Here is a 22556-nt window from a genome sequence, read left to right as displayed (position 1 = left end):
GCACTAGCAGTCAATTTCATCGTCTTATCCACTTAAAATGTACATTCATTACTTGAACTAGTGATGAAGAAGCCTATATAATTTCAATTAATTATGATACCTGAGTTATTACTCTTACTACTGTAGAATCTTTTAAACACTTTTAACAGCAAAGGTAACCATAAGATCTACATAACATAACATCAAAATTTATATAGCTCAATAAATATTCGTTATTTTCGTTCCAAATGCACTTGCAAAGTCATGTATTTTTCAAATTGTTATGCCTTGATGACCTGGCGCCTGGTACGTTCGGGCATTTTTATGCGCGAACTCTTAGTTTTTTTTTACTGGCATGCGCACAGGTACTATTTCTTTTTCTTTTAACAAGTAACCAAATCGGGGATTTCGTGCGGAGGTAGTTCGGAGGTAAACAGTCTGTGAAGTACAACACTTGCCACTGTACCTGTGTATCGCTAATTATAAACCGAATGTGTTAAGACAGTTCATACATATCACTCAAAAATTTTTCAGTACAAACTCAGTTGATTCACCCTCGATTTGCTACTAAACAAACCCATCGGTTTATTTTCTCAACAGTGTGACCCGAAGTGACCGCGGATTTATTGACCTTGTATGAACTTATCCATAGCTATATCCTTACACCGAGAGAAATTATCTAGTCTCGGTGAAAAGAACCATGGTCATCTGGTAGAAAATTACTTTTGTATTTTTTGGAACGGAAAACAGTGTTTTTAGAAGCAAACTAACCTGCCGCACATGAGGAAGTCATTATACTAATAATAAAAGGCGAGACCTCTTTTTGCGGCGCAGGCTTATCACTGAGTAGTAAACCGTCCACAAACAATAATATAGGAAGCCTAGTGACGAGTGTAGTAAGTAGGCTATAGACTATAGGTTTGAGTCGAGATTACTCGCTTTCAGTTTACTCTGTTTTTGCGATAACGTCTACTGGATTAGATTTGTAAAATAAAGTAATCAATATACCACATGTAAATTAAACAGCATTGTAGTTCTGATAACTTTCTTGATAACTTTGCCTTTTGAATTACAAAGGTTTTCACTTTATGTTTAGTGATGTGGGTAGTATTACCGGTATTAAAATTTTGTTAACCTTTTCATTACAGTTGCTGTTGGCATATCTGCCTTTGTCTTGCAATGTATCATTTCCACAGGTTTCGAAATTAGAAACAGTCCTCAACATCAAAAAGAAAAGTATGTTCTAGTAGCAAGAATTCCAAAATTCTAAGGGATCTTTTAGGTGCATTGCCAATTTGTAGATTAAATCTCCCTATGATCAGTATATTCTAAAGCACTAGAGAATGTTTCTATGCACATCTCAGAAGAAAACTTCAATACATTCAGATTAATTTAATATTTTTATTTGCTGATTTTTAAGATACAAATAATGGGGAAAACAAACACAAAACAATAAATAAATAAATTTTAATTAGTATCACAGACATTTCATAAATAAATAGGTAAAGAAGGGCAGGAGATTCACTCCTAAAGTAAAAAATAAAATGGGAGAGAAAAAAAATATGAGGTTTTGATAGTAGAAGTTAGATACATATTTATATAAGTAACATGTAATCAGAATTTAAATTTAATTCATTTATAAACCTTTCATCTATTTCTCCAAAATAGAAATTAAATTGTTTAAAAAGTGTACCTTGTAATAAAATAAATCAATGAGAAAACCTATTGTTGAATTGGAATTATCAATAAGATTTTATTTTGGCCTACATCTGGAAACATCACTGGATTTTACTTTCCCTTTTAATAATTGGACCATTTCTGAAAAGACTTGGCCAGCTTCGCAGATGGTCCATAAATAAACAATTAGTATGCATACAAAGAAAATAACACAGTCACATTTCATTAATGTGTAATGGTTAAATACTATTGGCACTAAAAGTATTTTAACAATGCTTACTGTGAATATACCTACATTAATAAATTTACTGGAATTCATTGATTTATGAATAAAATGTCATGTAATAAATGCATTTGAAAAAAAAATTGAAAGAAACACAGGTTCAGGTTACATTCCTCTTCTGTAAATATGCCATACAGAACATAACATTTGTGTAATATCAAAAATTACAATATCAAGGCACTTTCCTTTCCTATGACACTAATTACCTAGTTATTTTAACAACTTAAATAGTTTGCTTCATCACTTGGCTAGACTTTGTTCCCTACTGGAGGATCTACATCTACTTACCTTAATTCATGAACAACTCATCTTGCATAATCTTGCTTTGATTATGTGTGTTGAACAGTACCTATCTAAATAAGTAATATAAAAGCCTTGTATTACAGGACATAAATGAAAACCGGTAGCTTAATACAAGGCAAGACTAGCTAGTCATAATGTACATTTTTCTTTATCATATCTACACACAGATTACTTAGTCACAGCCAACAAGTGATCATGCTCTGTCTAGATATAAGTAATTATAATAGTTTATAGTATACAGATATATAGCTAAATACATACAAAATTTTGTATTCTTTACTCGAATTCACACCAATTTAATAGTTACATATACTGCTACAAGATAACATAAAATTGTTTGAATTATATATTAATTGAGGTTGCATTAATTTCATGGCACATGTAATATACAGTTCAGTGTTATGTCAAGTTGGATCTATTTCTGCTACTGAAAAGGGCACACCCTATTTGAGTCAAGTCAAAAATAAAATTGTTCATTTAATTAGGTTGATTTTATAGGATGAGAATCTGTCGTTCTTCAAAATTTTACATCCACAGATAAAGGCAAAATGAGATTGAAATGAAATGGAGTTTTGTTCTGCTTCGACTAGGCTAATGAAGACGGCAAAATGAGATATAACTGACTGTGTTTTGTATAAACCAAGAAATCAATTAAAATTAGTAAATAAACCAACTTGTGCTTTATCTTTTTTAACAAACGTTTAATCATATAGACCTTGCCCCATCTGTTATTAGATCAACCCAATTCAATAATTTATTTTCCCAAAATCAAAGAGTTGAGATTCTTGAACATAATATCGAACATAGTAGAATATTCAGATAGATATTTAGTTAGATATGTTTGTATTATTTCATATCTATAGTTATACTATTCACTATTATGGTGATATACTGTCTAACATATAAAACAAACATGCAAATATATAAATTTGGGATACTGAAACTCAAAAGAGATGGACAGAAATTGACTTGTGGAGATATAAACATCTTATTGTAAAATAAGATAGGTTGCCAGGTAAGAAAACATTTGCCCACTGCAGCTAAGTTGTCCAAGCAGTCCTTTGTGAATCTTTAAGTAAGCAAAAAGAAAATTCTTTACAGTGTATGATATTGCTAGTCCATTGACAAGATTCTATGATATAATCAAGAGCAATAATCGTAACAATGCATGTGAATTTCCAGCAGAAGTGGTGATAATTTTTGTCATTAGAGCATTCACCACAGCATTCAACAAAATGATCATGGGCAATAACTCTGGAATTTATTTTCAGAAATCGCTAGACTTCTTTGTCACAACATACATAAATTTTAAATGTAGGCTATAAGAGTCTTTACAAGAATTGTGGACGACAGACAGACAAACATGATTCTATGAGTAAAATAGTGTACAATTAACGAGTAAACAATGTAGAAAGCATAAAAAATTTCAATATAATTAAATAAGTTTCTTTGATATATACAAGACAGATCAGTCAATTCTAGACTAAAACAATGCAATCCTAGCACACTGAAGTAGATTTGCAAATCACATTTAATAATATAATTATAAACACACAAAAAGTGTACATATAGTAATTGTAAAACTACAGACACACAAAAGTAAACAATACATGTACATAAAACATAAATAATAAAAGAATGAATAACAATTTTTGATTATGATAAATAACAAACATCCATGTAAGTTGTAATAATGATTCACCGATGGTATCCATTTTTGGCCACAAAATAGGTTTTCATTGTAATGATAACACAATGTGCATTGCTATAATAAATTAATTAACAACTACCAATAATTACTTTTATGCTCATGGACAATGATAGCAATGAGCTAGGTGTGCACTTATATGATATATGACAACCCTGAAATATATAATTATAGTACATAACTAATAACAATCTAAGCTCTCAAAAATGAGTATTAGATGCAAATCTAAATTAATATCAATTATATATTTAAATATTATGGCACTTATCTTAAATATATTTTATTATGATAATAAATATAAGGGGCTTATACAATGTGCTGAGAAATGTGAAAATTTTAATACAAAATTTGGTGTTAAATATGCATATTTAACTTTAATAAAGAGTGCAAATTCATTTAAGTTACCATAATTTTTTTATCTCAAGTTACACAGTATCATTGGCATGTTCTTAAACTGATGCTCAAGGTAATATAAAATAAATTTTAAAAAATTGTCAATATTTTTCTTTTAAGATATTGTTTTGTCCCAATCTAAATAATATGTTAAAAAAGCAATGTATTTACATTATTTCCAACTATAAAGGTAAACGAGGTGTTCTCGGAATGCCCGCAAACTTTGATGTCATATTTTACCACTTATCCAGAGGTAATCTGAGAACAATAGTGCTATAAACTACAGTCCATTTCTAACTTAAAGCAGAAAACTGCATTGATTGTAACAAATATAACATTAAATAATTTACACACAAAAAATGTGTTAGATATATAGGATAAAATACAATATCTGGTTGATATTATGTTCATATCTGATGGTAGTAAGAATATCATTATTGGTGTTTAGAGTTGCTGGACAATGGACATGTTTTTGTTGAACACTTCCAATGGATGGCATTAGGTCTGCTTGACTTTATTCGATATTTGTAGCCTTTGTGTAGTAAATTTTGGCTGCCTCGATGATTGGAGATGAAGCGAATTTGCCATTTTGAAAGAAAGATAATTTTGACAAGTCCATCCATTTCTATTAAAATGGTGAATTGAATTCATGTTTGAAGCCAAAGATGGCATAAACTGTGTTGAGAATGTGTTGATGAGCTTGATCCTTATTAATAAAGTTTAAAAGCTTTATTAAAGATACATTAGTTAAGAGTTTAATAAAGAGTTGGTCATTCTTGCTATAATAATTCAAAAATAGATGATACAAGAAGAAAATATTGAAAATTTCAGCCAAATTACTTCATTCTGAGCCAAATTATCACTGTTTATTGTTTTGACAAGATGTGTGCATAGTGGTACTAGCGCACTGGTATATTCGCGACTTAGCCTCGCTTTCCCATTTTTAAATTAAATTTTTAAATGGCGAATCTTTCTAATCTAGTTAAAATCGTGAGTATTCGATGCCATCGAGAGTTGATTATGGTCTTGTTTTGTTAATAAATGTGTAATTAATAGTTTAAATAACATTTCAGGCCTAAAGAAAGACCTGCAATAGGCAGATTTAGCTCTTGTATAATGTATGTTTAATAAGGATCAAGCTCATCAACACTGCACAGTGTCTCGCTATGCCCGAGTGACAAGTTTTAAACAGACAGAGTATAGATAAATGATTAATTAATGAATTAACAGTCTGCTGGCATTCCGGGAACAAACCGGGTAAACTTAACTCCCTCAATAGCCAATTACAGTCTTTTCATGGGTCTCATTTTAGTTTGATTGAATCCCAAGCCAGGGGATACCGTTGATATTCTGATTTTGTTTTCTTAGTAAAATGTTAAATAATCAATCTGAGTACATTTTAGAATGGATTATGCCATGAAAAATTAGATATTATGCCAAAAATGTGGTTTTAATAAGTTGAGTAACAGTCAGTTTTATGGCCGGTAGGCCAGATATGATTCAGTGCCATCATGGTTTCTTTGATAATCTAGTGCAAACAGTACTAGGTTAAATATTCCATCACAATATTAACATGCTCACTGGTATAAATAACTTTTGGCTTTATTCTGGTAATAAGAAAGATATTGGTACGATTTCACAATTTAGTTCATTATAATAATAACAATTATCCTTCAGTAACTTTTCCGCTAAAACAGAATGGAAGCTTCCATGATCTTGATCCACCATGAACACGCAATGCCATCCAATCCTCCATATTAGGTACATTATAGATATCAGATTCATCCTGTGTGTTTTCCATGTCCATACCCGCAACAGCTAATGATGAACCTTCTACATCTTGTACTGTATTAGCATTATCACACCCTACAATAATCAGATACAATATTCTGTTACAGAACTAGCATTATAATATGAATTATGAAGTACAATATTCTGTTACTGTACTAGCATTATAATACCCTATAATTATGAAATACAATATTCTATTTACGTACATGCATTATAACCTACAATTATCAATTACAAATTCTATTAATGTATTAGCTTTACATAAATTATCAAATACAACGTTCTATTACTGCACTAGTATTATAATACCCTACAATTATCAAATACAATATTCTGTTACTGTACTAGTATTATAATATACCCTACAATAATCAAACACACCAGTCTGTTACTGTACTAGTATTATAATACCCTATTATAATTAATTCAAATTTTACTTACTTAAATCATCAACTGAACATGGATCACGAAACCTGCTAACACCTCTTTTTCTAGGTTGTTTCTTGAGAATTATTATTATACCATTTAAATATTTAAATACAGGTAATTCTAGTATACTTTGTTTTACTTCTGGGTTACTTATATATTCTGACAGCCATGTCCGTAAATAAGTAAAGTCAGCATTCAGTTGTTGGGCACCAGTTACACTTAAAATAAAAAATAATTATAACAATAAGCACCTGACAAAATAATAAATGGTCAAAAACACAATGTCACAATCAACTCATCTAAGAGTATAAATGAAGGCAGTAAAAAAACAGTTATTAGAATTTGACATTTAGATTTCTATTTTCAGTTTCTAAATGGTATATGTTTAAGAAAATGTTTATCGTCCAATATTCATATCTGTTTTTAAAATATTGGAATGTTATTGTTAGGGGTGACAATAGAGTAACAAGATGTTGTCATGTAAGATATGACCCCATTTTGCAAGAGATAGAGAATGAGCTTAAAAGAAAATGTGATTTGATTAAGTCAAAATGATGAATATGATATTCAGATAAGTTGATATACAATAATTAATAGAATACAATATCAAAAAAACATTGTTTTATCCAAGTTTCGTCAGTAAAAATACTAACTTCTTCAGCGATGAAGAACTAAATACAAAATGACTGGAAGTCAGTTATAACATCATAGGAAGTTAAGACAGCATAGGAATGATGACGTCATGGACATGAAGGGTTAGCTTATAATAATAAAGAAAATTGCGCAATATTATGTATGATTTTGAAACCCCTGGATTTAACTCATTTAAATCGTTAGGCCAAACTGAATCAAGTCTATGAATCCACAGTCTTTCTGCTGTGTTCAATTTTTTTCTGATCTTTATCAGGAATTTACAAAATCATAACCAGGTATATTAAAATGGGGGGAATGTTTTTTTTTAGCTTTATATTACTCCTGTGCTTATTAAGCCGAGTGCTGATTGGAGTAATGGTTTGGCCTACAAACAACATAAGAAGAGTTTCCTGTTAAAATGACCTAAGTCAAGTCACTTTTTCCAACTTTGCAGGAGAACCGAAAAATGTGATCTTTTAAATTACTGTACCTATCAAACTAAAATGTTATTCTATGGTTAATACGTATAAAATATGTCAATATTAACCATGAGTGCGATAACATTGTATCAGACTGTAACTTTCTGGATTATGGCCTCTGGTTGTACGAAAAATCACGCTTTTAGCTTGTGGACCCTCTAGAAGTCATAATTTTTATCTGATTCTAAAAAACGTTTAAATTTATCACGGTCACACCCTAATGACGATCGAGTTCAAATTGTTTTAAATCAGACCGGAACTGCCTGACAAAATGGCTGCTCCTTGTATACAAATAATGTAAAAGTATGTAATACCAAGGTTGTGGACCCTCTAGAAGTAAAAAATTTTATCGGACGAGTGTTAAACATACCTGAATTTGATCTTCTCTTTTAATACAACAGTGGTCCAAGCTTCACAAATAGCTTTAGTTGCTAGAGATATAACTGATATTTGGGAAGGTAGTTTTAATTTACTTACTCCCTCTATTACAGGTTCTAATACAGATTCTAATACCTGTTCTACATATGGGTTTGCTTCCACAGGAAAATCTAAATAAATATATACAAATTTAATGCATTGAATAACAAATATTTTACTTGTTTTTTTAAAAGTCATTTTCAGTATTACTTCCTGAGAACTATAAGATAAAAAATGAAATAAAATGAAATGGGGTAACTTTTCTGCACCAACTGGGCTAAGGGAAATTTTGGACAGGCAGCGGCACTATGGCCTCCTCTTATTTTGAATTCCAACTGTCATTGGTTCTTTTACGTGCACGGCAATATGTACACAGAGTCTTGGTTTTTGTCCTATCCGAGTGACTAGACACTGTTCCTTGTCGGGACCTTCCGTCTTGCACCATTTACAATTGGAAACCATGCCAATATTAAAAGGAACCAAAATGTTTGGGATATAAATCTTCATTTCAAGTTTCGTCAAAATCAGATAAAACTTGTGACCTGTAGAGTGTCCACAAACAAAATGTGAATAAATGGACAGGGGCGATGACATAAATGTATTACACATAAAAATGTGGGCATATAAAAACATTTACAGCATTTCAACATTCTACAAGCATATTTGTCAATGGCTGCTTGTCATTTTTTGCACTGCTAGATGCCGCTGTATGTAGCAAAAGAATCACAAAGGTACAAAACATTCTATAAAAGCAATTTACAGATCAGAACCCCTAGTCTTTTCTTGTTATGAAAAGGGTAAAACATTAAAAGAGAATTTATTACCTGGCGTGGTTTTACGCTTCCAAGATTTTGCAGGTGGCATGGTCTCTTCAAATAAAGAATATGCTCTAGACTTTAATTTCTTTGAAAATGTTTTCATGGAAGCACCAGACAAACTCTGAAAATAAAAATATTAAAAAATTTGGAATCATAATTTAAAACATTAAAACACAGTCAAGCCTGTCAAGGTTGGTAAAGGCTTATGCCAAAGAAATGTTGATGGCTAAAATTAGTATCAAATTTTAGTTTGTAAATATAATAAGCATACAATGGAGGATACATGTATAAATTGATCCAGCCTGTGACCAATGCCACTAAAAATATTCCAGACAAATTTTCGAACTGTTGTATAAGAATATAAGATATCCATATCAGAGGTGCTTTCTTTATGCTCTTTCTAGAAGGGATAAATGGCTTCATAGTTCTCCATAATAATGTAGATAAAGACAGTAACTTAAAATCCTAACTGTTTCTAGTGGACAAGATGTTTCTGTCATTAATGTTTGAAAAATTGTTGTTATGTGTTGAAATTGTACAAAATGTTGACCTGTTGTCCTTAATGTAGGATTGCTTGATTTGCATGCATATTATCTCATGCACTAGTACATATAATAAGGATAATAAATCTGACCATTTTGATTTTATATTGTAAATTTACCTGTAATTGTGAATTGAGTTTATTTATAGAAAGATAAAAATAGTTGATTTGTTCAGCTGATATGTGATTACATAAAACATGTTGAGCTCCTAGTTGAGAATTTAATGTCTGTAGGAGAAAAGCTGCTTGTTTCGTTTCGTCAACCAGAATCTAAACATAAAAAATTATATCTAATTAACATATTTAATTAAGTTTGGTGTGCTGAATAATTCAACTTGAATTGCTTTGTGAGCTGGGTATTGTCTAAAATTTTGGTTCCACAGATTGAGTCAATGTTCAGATGTAACCAGTTTTGTGTTCCACTGTCAAAGTCAAAAATCAAACTAAAATTAGTTATCTTGCTTGAAATTTTAAAATGAAACTGAAATTAGCAAACAAACTTACATATACTTAAAGTTTTATTTGAATAACACTTCACATTAACCCAATTGTTCACCACTTTAAATGTATTTTGATCTAAATCACAGACTTTTAACTCCTTTAAAAAGGATAACAAAAAATAACATTCAAATGGATAAATAAAAATAATTCTCATGTTTATTGGGCAAAAGTAAATACATTTTTGGAAGTGAAAATAAAGAGGTAGGTGTTGACGTATAAGATCCTACATGTATTTGCAAAAAACACTGCAACTACTGTTTGCATTTGTTATACATCAATAAATCAATAACTACCCTGAGATCTGCTTGAACTATCAACAGTAATGGATTAACTGCCCAAGAAGCTAGAAACTGTTCTGTTTTACTAGTGCACCAAACATGTGTTGACTGACATGTCGATAGCAGACGACAAGATATCCCAGCAGCCAATTGTAAACCATGGTCCAACTCTAACTTAGGTAACATGTTATTATTATCTGTTTAAAAAAAAAAAGTAAAATAACAAGCATCAACTCAGAAATTAAAAAAAAATAAAATAAGATAAAATAATTCAGAAAATAAATCAGGGGAGTTAACTTTTATGAGTTGTCTCCCCTTAGACCACAGAATGAATAACATAAGGGCATTGCAATTATATTTAAAATTATTCAACAAGAATCTTTAAACATAAATTGTCTCCTGTTTTATCATGCAAAATTTACCAAAGGTACAAAAATTTGATTAAATTTCTAAACAAGAAAGGAAACGAATAACCCTGAATATACAGTGCTTTTTTATTTTCACAAAAATGCTGATCAGTAATATTATGATGCAACTTAATCTTCCTTTAGATTAAGATTTGTAAATGCTAAACATAACCATAAAAAGATCTTACCTAAATCTATCATTCCTAAATCTCTAAGCATGTCATGGAATAATATAAGTAGTGGTCTGTAGGAATCACGTAATAATCTGGCAGTGTTTGTACTATATTCTCCATTAGCTAATGGACATGGATAACATTTATCAACAGCTTGAGAGCTCACAGCACTACATAATGCTACAAAAGAGAAACTATTAGCATGTGTATAAAGACACAGAAAATATTGTACAATGACATAAGATCATATCTTCATGTATATATACCAAAGTTATAATCAATGGTCATTCACAAATTATATTTAGTTTAAAGATGCATTATATAAGAGCTATATCTGATTATGTAATATAAATTATTAATTAAGTATTTATTAAAATGACAAGTCCATAATCAACTCTCTAAACCATTAATGGCAGTGATAATGAATGGATTAGAACATATCTGCGGTTGCCAGGCAAGATATGCCCACATTTTGCAACAGATGGATAGAGAACAAGTTTTAAAAAAACCATGATTTTTCATAGAATCAGGGGCCATAATCCAAGAAGTTACGTTCCACTATGCGCAAATATTGAAAGGAACCAAGATTTTGGGATTATAAACATACATTTAAGTTTCATCAAAATCAGATAATAATTGTGACCTTTAAAGTGTCAACAACCTTGGTATTACATACTTTTACACTACATGTATTTGCGTACAAAGAGCGGCCATTTTGTCCGTCAGTTTCGGTCAGATTTTTACGAAATTCGAACTCAACCTTCATTGATGTGTAACGGTGATATATTTAAACGCTTTTTAAAACTGAATACAAATTCAAATTGTGACTTTTATGGGTCCACAAGCTAAAAATGTGATTTATTGAACAATCAGGGCCCATAATCCAGGAAGTTACATTCGGATATGTGCTATTATGGAAAGGAACCAAGATCTTTGTGATATAAACATAAATTTAAAGTTTCATCAAAATTGGATCAAAACTGTGGCCTCTAGAGGGTCCACAACTTTGATATACTATGTTTTTACACTATTTGCATTTGAGGGGGCGGTCATTTTGTCCGGCAGTTTTGGTCCGATTTTCACACTCAACTGTTATTAGGGTGTAACGGTGATATGTTCAAACATTGTTTTTTTTTTAAAAAATCGGACAAAAATTTTGACCTCTAAAAACCCGATTTTTTCGTACAATCAAGGGCCATAATTCAGAAAGTTACAATCTGATATGCATGAATATTGAAAAGAACCAAGATCTTTAGGTTATAAACATGAATTTCAAGTTTCATCAAAATTGGAGCAAAATCGTGACCACTTAGAGGGTCCACAACCTTGATATACCATATCTTAACACTATTTGCGTACGAGGGGAGGCCATTTTGTCTGAAGTTTTGGTCCGATTTTCACAAAATTCAAACTCAACCGTCATTAGGGTATAACGGTGATATAGTCAAATGGTTTTTAAATCGGATAATAATTGTGACCTCTAGAGGGACCACAAGCTAAAAACATGATTTTTCGTACAACCAGGGGGCATAATTCAGGAAGTTACAATCCGATATGCGCAAATATCGAAAAGAACTAAGATCTTTTGGTTATAAACATGCATTTCAAGTTTCATTAAAATTAGATGAAAATTGTGACCTCTAGAGTGTGCACAAGCTAAAAAAGTGATTTTTTGTACAATCAGTGACCAGAATCCACAAAGTTATGGTCCAATACATGGCATAATATGTTCACATGAAAATGGATATTTGAGCCATTGTTTATACATACCTGTATCCCAGGCTGAGTATGCAGATAAATTTGTTAATCTGTGGGCAACTTTTAACAATGGCTGAACAGATCCAACAGGAAATATATCTGAAAAGTGAACCAGATTAAAAATATCAATATAATGACAAACAATGTATTACACATCAAATAAATATCAAAATCAATTTGAACAAAACTTAAGACTTTTTTGCCGATCGTAATATTTGACATTTGAGATATCCATAAAATCACCAGCAAAATATCCTTTTAGTACCGTTAACAATATATCCAGTCATCTTGTTTCCACTGCAAAACTCAAAATATATCATTCTTAATTTCAATCTGGAGAAAATTGGTGGACAATATACTGGTTCAAGAAACTTGTAAGTGGAAACCTAATAGGACTGAACCCACTTGTTTTGTTCAGTGGAAACAAAATTTAAATTTTAGCTTTACATTATTTACTAATGACTTTCAGCATACCATCTATACTAGTACCCTGGTTTGACATATAAATATTGATAACATATTTCATGCTGTGTCAGCTGTGATGAAATTGATGGGTGCTCAAAATGTACATGTACAAATATTTTAAAGGGGGTGAGGGACTACTTTGAGAAGAGTGTGAACCAGATAAAGCATATTCCCAAAGCAATGTTTATCAACTCATTAACCATTGCCACATTAATATACATGTAGCAAAATATGGGCAACTGGTTTCATTGGTCTCTTTGCCATTAATGGTAGCAGAGAAATTGCAAGTTAAAAGCTACTTACATGCTTAGTGAAGCAATGGCTACTGACATTTCTGGTACTTATCAGGACATATGGAAAACTCAATGGAGATAAAGACTCGCAGATAGTTATAAAGAGAATATTTATCCCTGCATGCACCATGCATACGTCTTTATTGTGTGAGCCAAAACAAATTGCATATATTTGAATGACATACTGCAGCTGGATAGAACAATCTACATGTAAGCTTATGCTTCTGGCTTATCCAGATACAAAAATACAACCAAAAAACATTAAAATCACTGTTTCATTTACATTGTAAATACCAAGTCGACCTTTTTATATAGATATTGCATGTATATGTATGTTTAACAATTTTCTATTCAAACTTTTAGTTTACATCCTGCCATCTGTTGTTATTTTAAATCTTGTGTCTAAACTCAACATTGAGGGATTAATGTAGTGTTAAATAAAAGATACGGGCACCAAACATACATGAAAGAAATATCTATATTTATTGTATATTTAAAAGAGAAACATATGGTTAGTCTGTAAAGGGCATCAGGAACATCTCAGTCAAGATGAACACTGATTGTAGACGTGAAGTTTTTATGATGATATAAGATAGTGTATATTGAACCTATGATATTAGCTGTCTGTACACCTACACATTACATACATTATATACATCAAATTTTATACAGATGTATAGAATATGTTTCTGTACAGATTCATTCTGTCTTCTGATTCTGTACCTTGAGAAATACAGAGAAATGCCTAGAATTATGTCATGATCTCAAAATTTTGTCAGGATCTTGAGATCTTAGAATCTAGACTCGGATCTCAAGATTATTAATTTGAGAACTTGATAGAAATTATTTCAATTTGGATCCTAAAAAAAAATGTTCAGTTGAAAGGTGCATTATGTAAGAGCTAAATTTGCCCATTGCAAGTTTTTTATCTGGCTTTAATTCAAATGTTATTTAAATTATTTCGCTAAGAATAAAGTAATTTGACTGAAATTTTCAATACCCAGTACATTAATTTTTCTTCTATCTATTATAGCAAGATCGGCCAGCTCTTTTCAGATTAGCTATTTGTAGAAAGAAGAATGACTAATCTAAAAAGTTGTATCAGTGTAGATCTCGAAAAGATAGATTAACCTGAAATGACAAAGTACAGCACCCCCATCCCTAACACTACATGTCAAGCTGTAACATTACAGATGTCAAATTGTAACATTACTGATGTCAAACTGTAATATAACTGCCAAGCCACAACATTACAGATGTCAAGCTGTAATATATATAACTGCCAAGCTACAACATTACTGATGTCAAGCCATAACATTACTGATGTCAAGCTGTAAATTGTAACATTAAGTATATATCAAGCTGTAACATATAATTATAACTGCCTAGCCATAACCTTACTGATGTCAGGATGTAACATAACTGCCAAGTCACAATATTACTGATGTTAAATAGATGTGTCATCAAATGTGACTTGAATATGTCTAGAGTTTTTAATTCTTTGATGTCTAAGGGTAAAGAATTCCAGAGAAAAGGTGCTGCAAAGGGAAAAGGTTGTTTTGTCTGTTGGAGTTTGACAGCAGGAATAACTAAAAATGACTTGCTGTCAAGCTATTACATTATTAAGTTCAAGCTATAACATTACTGAGTTCAAGCTGTAACGTTCACATTACTGACTTCAAGCTGTAACATTACTGATGTCAAGGAATAATCTGATGTCAGATTGGGATCCTCGTAACCTCCCATAACTAGATGTACACCATGTACACCATGTCTGAATTAGTATATGTGTCTAGTTTGTAAAAGTTATCAATTAAAACTGATTTTGTCCAAATATACTGCAATAAAAAATTCCATGTAAACCTTTAATTTACATGTATAGAGAAATACAAATTACTTAATGTACATGATGATTGATTGGACTTAAACAGAGAGAGTTACAAATGAACCTAATCACTATGCCTGTCATTAACAATACAGAATTAGTTGTGTTAATTTGTACCTTGGTAAATGGCAAAATACATGTTCGATTATTGGAATACAGTAACATTATCAGACAATTTTTTATTGATATCTCAGTCTTCATTAGTTAGTAGATAATGTCATATGTATGTTCTCGTTATAAGATACAGTAATGAGGATGATTGAAAACTTGATATCCGGTTTCTCTAGTGATGGTACTTTTTTTTTACTTACATTCTGTCATTATTTTTACACGATCAGAGGATGTTAGTAACACAGAATAAAAAATATGTTATTAAGTAATATATCATCATGTTTAAATTATCATATGCTGAAGTACATGTACTAGCACTGTACCATAAGGTACTGATTTACTTACATGTAATATACATGTACTGCTGCTTTTATTAATTATTTACATGTATTCAATATCACTTATGACGTATATAATCATTAATGTACAGGGCTCTATATATCTTTTAAGTGATTCATGGAAGCAATGATCTAAAATATCTAACAATATTTGGTAATCTGATTGGGTTATTTATTTGTTTAATGATGAAATAATAAATGATATAATTATAATCAACCGACAGATGTACATAGGCAATAGCACTTTGAGGATTGATGATGATGATGAGTTATTTTACGTCCGCTTCCACCGAGGTGATATCGCAGAGGATTGATTTTTCAATACACTTTTATATTGGGGTTGTTCAAATCAGATTGTATGTAAAATTTGAGTCACACCTGCCAATCCATAGATGAGATACAGGTGCTTAAATTTGGAATACTGGTATATACAATGTAAGTAAAATACACATTTTTTAGTGATTTTCAAGGAGATTAACAGAGTGAGGCTTATGTTCTGTGCCACAAATCTCAAAATAAACAGATGACACACATAAGTTACTTTTACAATTATCTTTTTATAAAGTGAGAGAGAGAGGGAGGGAGAGAGAGTTTAACGTCCACTCGACACAAACAAGGTTATTTTGGGACTAACATATATGTATGGTTCAATTTTTATTTCAATAAATCGCTTGCGCATAGGGGTCTAGCAGTGGGAGGAAACCGGATTACCCAGAGAAAACCCACGAGGTTGGAAAGGCAACCCTACTCCTTGTCATGTACAACCGGGTAATCGAAACCCCGCCAGTTGACTCAATGACAGATCTTATGATACAGATCACATGTGCTAACTATTCGGCCACCCAACCCCCCCCTTTGTTTGTCACTCTGTATAACCTACATGTAGAAGCTAACTATGATCATTATGGAATTTAAGCAAGATACTGATGTAATGATACTATACACTAAGTTTTAATTAGTAGAAGAATTAGGGTGTTCAAAGCAGAAAACAGATATCATTGACATTTACAATATAAATGCATTGAACATCTACACCAGGTTTGGACATTCTTGGACTCAATTATTGTATTCAGATTGTTGCTTAACCTTGAGAAAATGCTAATCATCCAGTAGTTTATGTATGTATAGATTAAATATCTATATTAAACATACATTATGCAATAGCTAAATTTGCCTATTGCAGGTCTTTCTTTAGGCCTGAAATGTTATATAAACTATTAATTAGACATATATTAACATGAAAAGACCATAATCAACCCTCGATGCCATCTAGTTTGTCGGATTTTCACTGGATTTGAATCTGCTGCTCATCGCTCATTAAATCTGAAAATGGATAATCGAGACTGTGTTTTTTATTGCACCGACTTTAGATAGATGATCGAAGGCTAGGCCTAACATTCTATCGCTAATATCTTGGTTCAGAGTGGAGCAATTTGACTGAAATCTTCAGCATATTCCCTTTACATTGTCTATTTCGTAACTATTATGGTGAGAACTGCCAGCTCTTTATTTATCTAATCTTTCATAATGCCACTTTAAGGTATAATTTTGAATGGATTAATGATTTGTATACTTCATACTAGGAAACAGTAGACATAAATCTAAGAAGGGCAGCCACTGTCAATTACCTTTTAACAACACTGTATTCCTTCAGGAATGTGTATTAAGGAAAATGAACAGAAAATAAATGCCTGTGAATTATCATCACATCAAATACACTAACAGTATGAACACATCATTCTATCAAATAAGATGAAAGATAATTAGTTCCCCTTTAGACCTTCGACTTTCATCTTTATAATTTCATTTACAGCAATTACTACTAATTATAAAATAACATTATTTCTATAGTAAAATCTGGTACATGTATGTACATAGACTTACACTACATCTAATGTAAATCACTGCACATACAGTTATTCTGTAGAAAATCTTATGCTGTAAAATGTAATCATTTATATGTAAACTTGATATAATTTAATGAAAAATAACTAAGGGTGTTACTGTTTCAGTGTTTTGATATTTTTGCTAAGAGTATTCTGAAATATTTTTTTAAAAATTCAATCTTCTGCAGAGAAAGAGTGGCTGATGCAGAAATGCTGTCGTATGGTAAATATTTTCCATCAATTCCAAATGTTATCTATCCCTTTAACAGTGCTTTATTTTTAAAAAAAATATTGTGTAGAAATTGACTGAATATGGCTTGAAGATTGAAGGGTAAGTTTTATAAAGGGTATGACCAGACACGGACATTTCTATTTATGACGATATCAATTTAAGTGTGTACTGATATATATGGGAACCGATCAACATATGTAGGCTATATGTACGAAAATGCTATAGACGACCTACCTTTCATACAGGCGTGTTCCATCATATGACGTAAAACTGCTATCAATGTATCATTACATACTAATATACTTCCAAATTCACTCTTCAACATATTTTTATGGATTTCCCACGAGGGTTCATCCAGACAAAGATCTAGATTCTGGCCAAACCACATCCACATGATATCCATATATTTTGAAACAATTTGATTACGAACAGAACAGTCAGCATTGTCTCCCCATGAGACTGTTTTACGTCTGGAATCAGAGCGGGATAAAACAGGCATATCACCTTGAATTCTTGGAGGCCGTCCCACCACAGGACTAAAAGTTGCTTTACCATCTTTCCCGTCTTTGTGTCGCACTTTTTTAGTTGAGTCATTTTTCCTGAGTAAATTTGTCGAATTACAAACCACAAGCAAAAAGTTTTCTGTAAATTCCTGCTCCTTCCGAGAAAAATCCACCAACGGAGACATGTAGAGAGAAAGATCAGGAACTCTTAATGTTCCTATTTTCAAAATGGCAGCACTCAGACTTGTATTACTACCTGTAGCAGTGTGGTAATCTGATGTATCATGGAAAAGGATATCATTTTTAGAAACCTGATTTGAGTTTGTATTTCTATTTTCGTTATCTGTATTCCATGTAAAAACTGGAAGATTTCCCATTTGCAGTATTTTGATAAAATCATCGTTGGCCGTGAAAAACCTATGAGTAATACTCGCCGCGTAGCGTGAGCGTTCTTTTGCCAGAAGTGTGAGCACTTTGGAAAATGGAATGCCTTTTACTGAATGACTTAGGTTACAGGGAAAATTTGAAAATGAGGGATCAAGATGAAGGCATGACATATTGAATAAATATTTTGCTGGTAAGAGAGACTGAAGAATCGTAGATCCCTCTACAACAGTAACAGAGCGTAAACTCTGCGCAATAGTGTTAAACTCCTCTAAACCTCGTGTAACATTCCATAAAACTTCAGGAGTTAATTTTTCTACATCACAATGGGCAAAAACTTCAAAGCCAGTAACAATTAACTTATCTAACCACCAAATTGCCCGATCACATAAAGTCGTTAACATTCTTTTCACGTAATCAATCTCGAGAGAAAGGAAGCCAAGATTAATCTGTAGCCATTTGTTAGAATTCAGTTTCTGTTTTATTGTATTCCAATGGTTGACATGTATTCTAAGATCCTCGCATAAGGCATTGAGACAGTATAATTTACTCACAGGAGGCTCAGAAGCACATCCATGACGTATTGCGTAAGCTGTTCTATATTCACAATGCACTAATCCTTCTAATTCCTCCACATACGCAGCGGCCGCTCGTACTTTATGCATACAATCTCGCACAAACTCAATACGAGCACGATTTTCCATTAATTTACGTAGTTCAGCATAATGACGGCCTAATAATGGTGATCTTGGACAATGGACAAAATGGCCACCACCTGTGTCAGGTGATTTTCTTAAGGCATAACGACCAGGATTTACAACATGAAAAGCTTTACGCAGCTGTTTAATGCTTTCTTCTGCATCATTTGCATCAAAGAAAGTTTCAAGAGCGGATGAGTAGGACAGGTCACCATCTGCTTCATAACCATATATTTCCATGGGAATATCCGGTGGTTCATCCATGTCCACCGTTTGCATTTTACCAATAGCATGTATTGGAGGCAGACGCCTACGATGCGATCCCTTTCCACCATGACTGCCCTCTGGATCATACATCTCTCAGTTTTATACCTTTACGTCATTTTACTGAAAATAGAAGTTACAATAAATATCATAAATGAACAAAAAAGATATCAAAAAAAAAAAATTCCAGAAAAATTTCTGAATACATTTTATCAGTTTTATACCTTTACGTCATTTTACTGAAAATAGAAGTTACATGTACAATAAATATCATAAATGAACAAAAAAGATATCAAATAAAAAAATTCCATAAAAATTTCTGAATACATTTTATCAGCTTCCTGTTCTAAATAAGCTTCAATGTAAGTGAACTACATGGAACCTCCAAGGGTCATTATTGCCCTCAAGTAAAGTGGTCATTTCAACTTTTTATCTGGATCTCACTTAATGAATGACAAGATAAAAATTGTTGATGTTAAATTTCAGGAAATGGAACTGTCAATGGTGATTATTTACAGCACCACACAGTTTTATCATGATTTGTCTTAACGGTTTCACATACTATCTCTAGCATGTAATATTGACCGTCAAACAGGTATTCTGGTGATGTGTACACAAGTATCTAATTCTAATCACTATTCAAGCATGCAAAGCTAACAGTTTCTCCCTAATTTTAATGTATCGTCATGTATTATGTATTCACTGCCTATTTTTTAAAGAAATTATACACACATTCTAACATAAAATAGAGCAGTGACATAAAATAATTTTTTATTACATGCTAGGCCAAATGTTTGACAGAATTAGAATTACTTTGTCTTGGGTATAAATTCAGTTTTATAAGTCCTACAAATGCAAAGCAATAAATAGCTCATTTTACCAATCACCATAAAAGGAATGGAATGTGTATATGTATATATAAAAGGGGTTTATTATTAATGTTGTATTGATACAGAATTTATTCTATATTTTATTATCAATATAATCGAGGTTACTATTGACTGTATATTGACTAAAATTTACATGTACAACAGGATTCACTTACAAATCACAGGCTTGTTTACATAAGCAGAATACTGAACACAGGATATACCAGTAGTAAAATCATATTATATCGTAAAAGTCAAAGATTAAATATCTGGAATTGCTACTATCCCACTAAATTTTAAAAATCTATCTCGAAGCTCCATAGTGTATCGCATTGTGTTTATAAGTTTTAATTTTTGGACCGACAACAAAACAACAGATATGACAATATATCTCCAAATTAGATGTTGGTGTAAAATTCTTAAAACTGTCAAAAAATGAAAATGTTGCAACAAATGCAAGAAAGACACACTTTAATAAAATAATGCCTGTTTTTTATGAAAATACATAACATTATTTTCAGTGTTTCATTCTAAATTAAAAGTCAAGATTGGAGTCTTAATTAATCGAAGTTCTACACTGTTTCAGCTTTAAGAGACAGGCTTTAACTCTTTGATGTTGATTATATATTTATGTATACTTTAAATTGAAAACTTGTTATCTACAACAACACAGTACAGCTGTTACTTTGATGTGATCAGCTTTTAAACATCTAACAAGAATAAATATTTCCAAACAAATGTTTTTAAGTCCACCAGTTCCAATCAAGCAGTTTCCACACAAACCGTATAGTGACTTTTACAATGTCAAACAAAATATGCAGCATCTACTATCTTACATTAAGAAGCTTTTCAATATAGCCCATGGCAGATGTACTCCATTCTACCATGTAAACATTTTAACTGCCAACTTAGGTAGAGCATTTGGATGTTATTTGTGCAAATATTTGTTATCCCCCCCCTCCCCCTAAAAATATTATATTCTGATCTAAAAGATTGGTTGCCAGTCAAGTAATCATATATGATAAGCAGAAGTTTTATTGTCCAAGACTAATCAAATATCAGAATTAAATCCTGTTGTTGCAATTTAAACAACATAAATTTTTATACATTGAGCTGCTGAATATTCAATATGAATGCTAAAAGATACGTTATGTAAGATTTAGATAAGAGTTGGTCATTCCTGAGCTTGGTCATTCCTGAGCACTAAGCTATAATTACGAAAGCCCAGAAGGCTCATTCCAAATTCCAAATTCCAGATTCCAAATTTGCTGCTGTAGCAAAAAAAAAAAAAAAATGCCAGTCCTAGGATACCGAGTAGCAGAGTAGCTCACTGCAGAGGAACTTTGCCCCAAACTGTTCACATCTGCCGAAGCAAACCCAAACTGGAATATTGTTATTATACTCTAACTGATTGGGGGGGGGGGGGGGGAGGGGGGAGGGGGTTTGGATGGCCGAATGGTTAGCACGTGCGTGCTGTATCATGAGGTTGGTTTTCTCCGGGTCCTCCGGTTTCCTCCCACTGCTAAAGACCCCTACGTGCAAGCGAATTATTGAAATAGAATTAAAACCATATGTTAGTCCCGAAATGACCTAGTTAGTGTCGGGTGGACGTTAAACCCCGTTTCTCTCTCTCTAACTGATTAGTCAAAAGCAAAAACCTGATCCGATTGGTCTGATCAGATTTGGAATTTGGAATCTGGAATTTGGAATCTGGAATTTGGAATTTGGAATCTGGAATTTGGAATCTGGAATTTGGAATCTAGTAATTTGGAACGGGTATTTATCTGGAATTTGGAATTTGGAATTTGGAATGAGCCTTCTGGGCTTTCGTATATAATAGTTCAAAAATAGAAAATGAAAAATGAGTATATTCAAAATCTCAGTCAAATTACTTAATTCTGTGCAAAGGTTTGAGTTAGAAAATGTGACAAAAATTTACTTATTGTTTATTATTGTAGCAATAATAAGACTGAGTCTTGATTATTTATTTTATTGATAAACTCTTAAATGGCTGCAGTGTTCTAATCTACTTAAAATTGGAGCCATCCAATGGCCCAGAG

The 22556-nt window shown here is 31.9% G+C and overlaps 1 protein-coding gene across 1 annotated transcript in view; it reads right to left on the bottom strand.

Annotated features, from left to right (window-relative positions):
* Positions 1-1366: 1366 nt before the first annotated feature.
* Positions 1367-22556, bottom strand: part of LOC126816536 (uncharacterized) — a 56252-nt gene continuing 35062 nt past the window's right edge. The window contains exons 3-11 of the mRNA XM_050543173.2: positions 18013-19750; positions 12581-12667; positions 10826-10990; positions 10246-10427; positions 9572-9721; positions 8917-9031; positions 8046-8223; positions 6576-6781; positions 1367-6209 (exon numbers count right to left, since the gene is read on the bottom strand). Of these exons, the coding sequence (XP_050399130.1) occupies positions 6010-6209; positions 6576-6781; positions 8046-8223; positions 8917-9031; positions 9572-9721; positions 10246-10427; positions 10826-10990; positions 12581-12667; positions 18013-19720 (2991 nt within the window). The 5' untranslated portion in view covers positions 19721-19750 and the 3' untranslated portion in view covers positions 1367-6009. The remainder of the gene's footprint in view (positions 6210-6575; positions 6782-8045; positions 8224-8916; positions 9032-9571; positions 9722-10245; positions 10428-10825; positions 10991-12580; positions 12668-18012; positions 19751-22556) is intronic.

The sequence above is a fragment of the Patella vulgata genome, chromosome 3 (genome assembly GCF_932274485.2).
Source record: "Patella vulgata chromosome 3, xgPatVulg1.2, whole genome shotgun sequence".
Lineage (NCBI taxonomy): Eukaryota > Metazoa > Mollusca > Gastropoda > Patellidae > Patella > Patella vulgata.
The sequence above is the reverse complement of the archived record's forward strand: the minus strand, read 5'-3'. Positions and strand labels throughout refer to the sequence as shown.